We start from the raw sequence: 1,409 nt of genomic DNA on the forward strand, positions 1-1,409 counted from the left end.
CTTGACCGGTATTCGTGGGCTTGTCCCGAGACCAGTGCCACCACTTGTGACCGTCTAAGACCTTTTACGACCGTTAAGTGTCCCGACAGCTGTCCCGACCAGCCCGATATGAGATGATGGTGACACCCCCTCGATTGATACAAAATCCAAATTTAGAGGGTATAGCGTAACGTGACCCCTGTTTACTGTGGCGACTCTGCTTTGCAGAAGAACGACGGGGGAAATCGACGAAAGCACCGCGCTACTGCAAACTCAGTAGCGCAGCAACGATCCCGTACGCAATATCGAGTGCTCGTAAGAAAGCTCGAGATGGAGGTCACATGGTCGGCGTGCTAACAGATCGAAGAAGCATTATTTAGGTGGTATGCATAAGCTACTAAAAGCTTGTCTGTGGCTGTAGTGCTCATGCAACGAAGCTGTAAGCCATGTGTCTGCTTGTAGACACCGTGAAGCATCGTCCCCAAGACGAAAAGGCGGCTATGACGTTGCAATCTGGACTCTATGCTCTAGTAGACGGCGTGCAACGTGTAGGTAACTGTATGGAGCGCTGATTTTGCTTGTAGCTACTGGTAGTGATGGTCAAGAAGCTCGACAGCGCGATGTGTGAGGTCAACTGTACTTATCTTAAGTTTGGCTGCTATCAAATATTTGTGGTAATAAATTATATTGTGGTTTGTTGTGTAGTGCGTATTGCATAACCTGTAGACTAAATTACGTACGGATAAATCAAGTTTGACTGAAAAATGAAGATATCGGTGTGTATTGAGCAATTTTGCGACGTTCGCACTGTGGGTTAGTGCTGGACGGCCCGCATTTTCTTTTGCGTTCTCGACAACTGCTGCATGCTGGTGGTGGCCGTTTATTGGGGTTTGCTTCTACAGACGCTGTGGTTTCCGTTTGGTTAAGAACTGGCAATTCAACTGCTGGCGCGGTTACAGCTTCTGGGCCAGGATGCTTTCGCTTTTGGTATTTCTCTAGACGCTTGCGCAGTGCATTTTGCGATATCACAGACTGGGGTTTTAATCGCCGAAATTCGGCGAGTAGCAGGGGCCATTTTCCAGGTGTATGCTTCGGAAATTTAGACGCGATATCCAGTAAATGATTAGCGAGTGTATCGTCCAGCACAGGCATCATATCCACTATTGTAGACAGAGTCTCACTCATTAAATTTGCTGACTGGTTATCTGCAATCGGACTCGCTTCGGTTGAAGCAAGACACGCAGATACGGGCTCAGAGTGTACCGTGTTTTCGGTACCTACATTGAAATCATGTTCAGTTGTATTGAGCTGCCGAGAACTTGCAGGGGATTTGGATTCTTCGTCAGGCTGGAGGAGACGGCTAATTCTATTTGACAAAGTAGCTACCCACTGCCATATCGCGATCGTCGACAATGACATCCACCTTTTTC

General features: G+C 47.7%; 2 protein-coding genes across 2 annotated transcripts; one reads left to right on the forward strand and one right to left on the reverse strand.

Annotated features, from left to right (window-relative positions):
* Window positions 1–425: 425 nt before the first annotated feature.
* PPTG_24748 (hypothetical protein) lies at window positions 426–698 on the forward strand (the record flags this gene model as incomplete). The annotated part of the gene is made up of 3 exons (XM_008918411.1): window positions 426–527; window positions 564–615; window positions 685–698. 3 exons carry the CDS (start codon window positions 426–428, stop codon window positions 696–698), a joined length of 168 nt encoding a protein of 55 aa, XP_008916659.1.
* Window positions 699–726: 28 nt separating this feature from the next.
* Window positions 727–1,398, reverse strand: PPTG_24749 (hypothetical protein; the record flags this gene model as incomplete). Its single annotated transcript, XM_008918412.1, has 1 exon — window positions 727–1,398. The coding sequence occupies one exon, from the start codon at window positions 1,396–1,398 to the stop codon at window positions 727–729; it is 672 nt and encodes a 223-aa protein (XP_008916660.1).
* Window positions 1,399–1,409: the final 11 nt, after the last annotated feature.

The sequence above is a fragment of the Phytophthora parasitica genome, assembly GCF_000247585.1.
Source record: "Phytophthora parasitica INRA-310 unplaced genomic scaffold supercont2.202, whole genome shotgun sequence".
Taxonomy (NCBI): domain Eukaryota; phylum Oomycota; class Peronosporomycetes; order Peronosporales; family Peronosporaceae; genus Phytophthora; species Phytophthora nicotianae.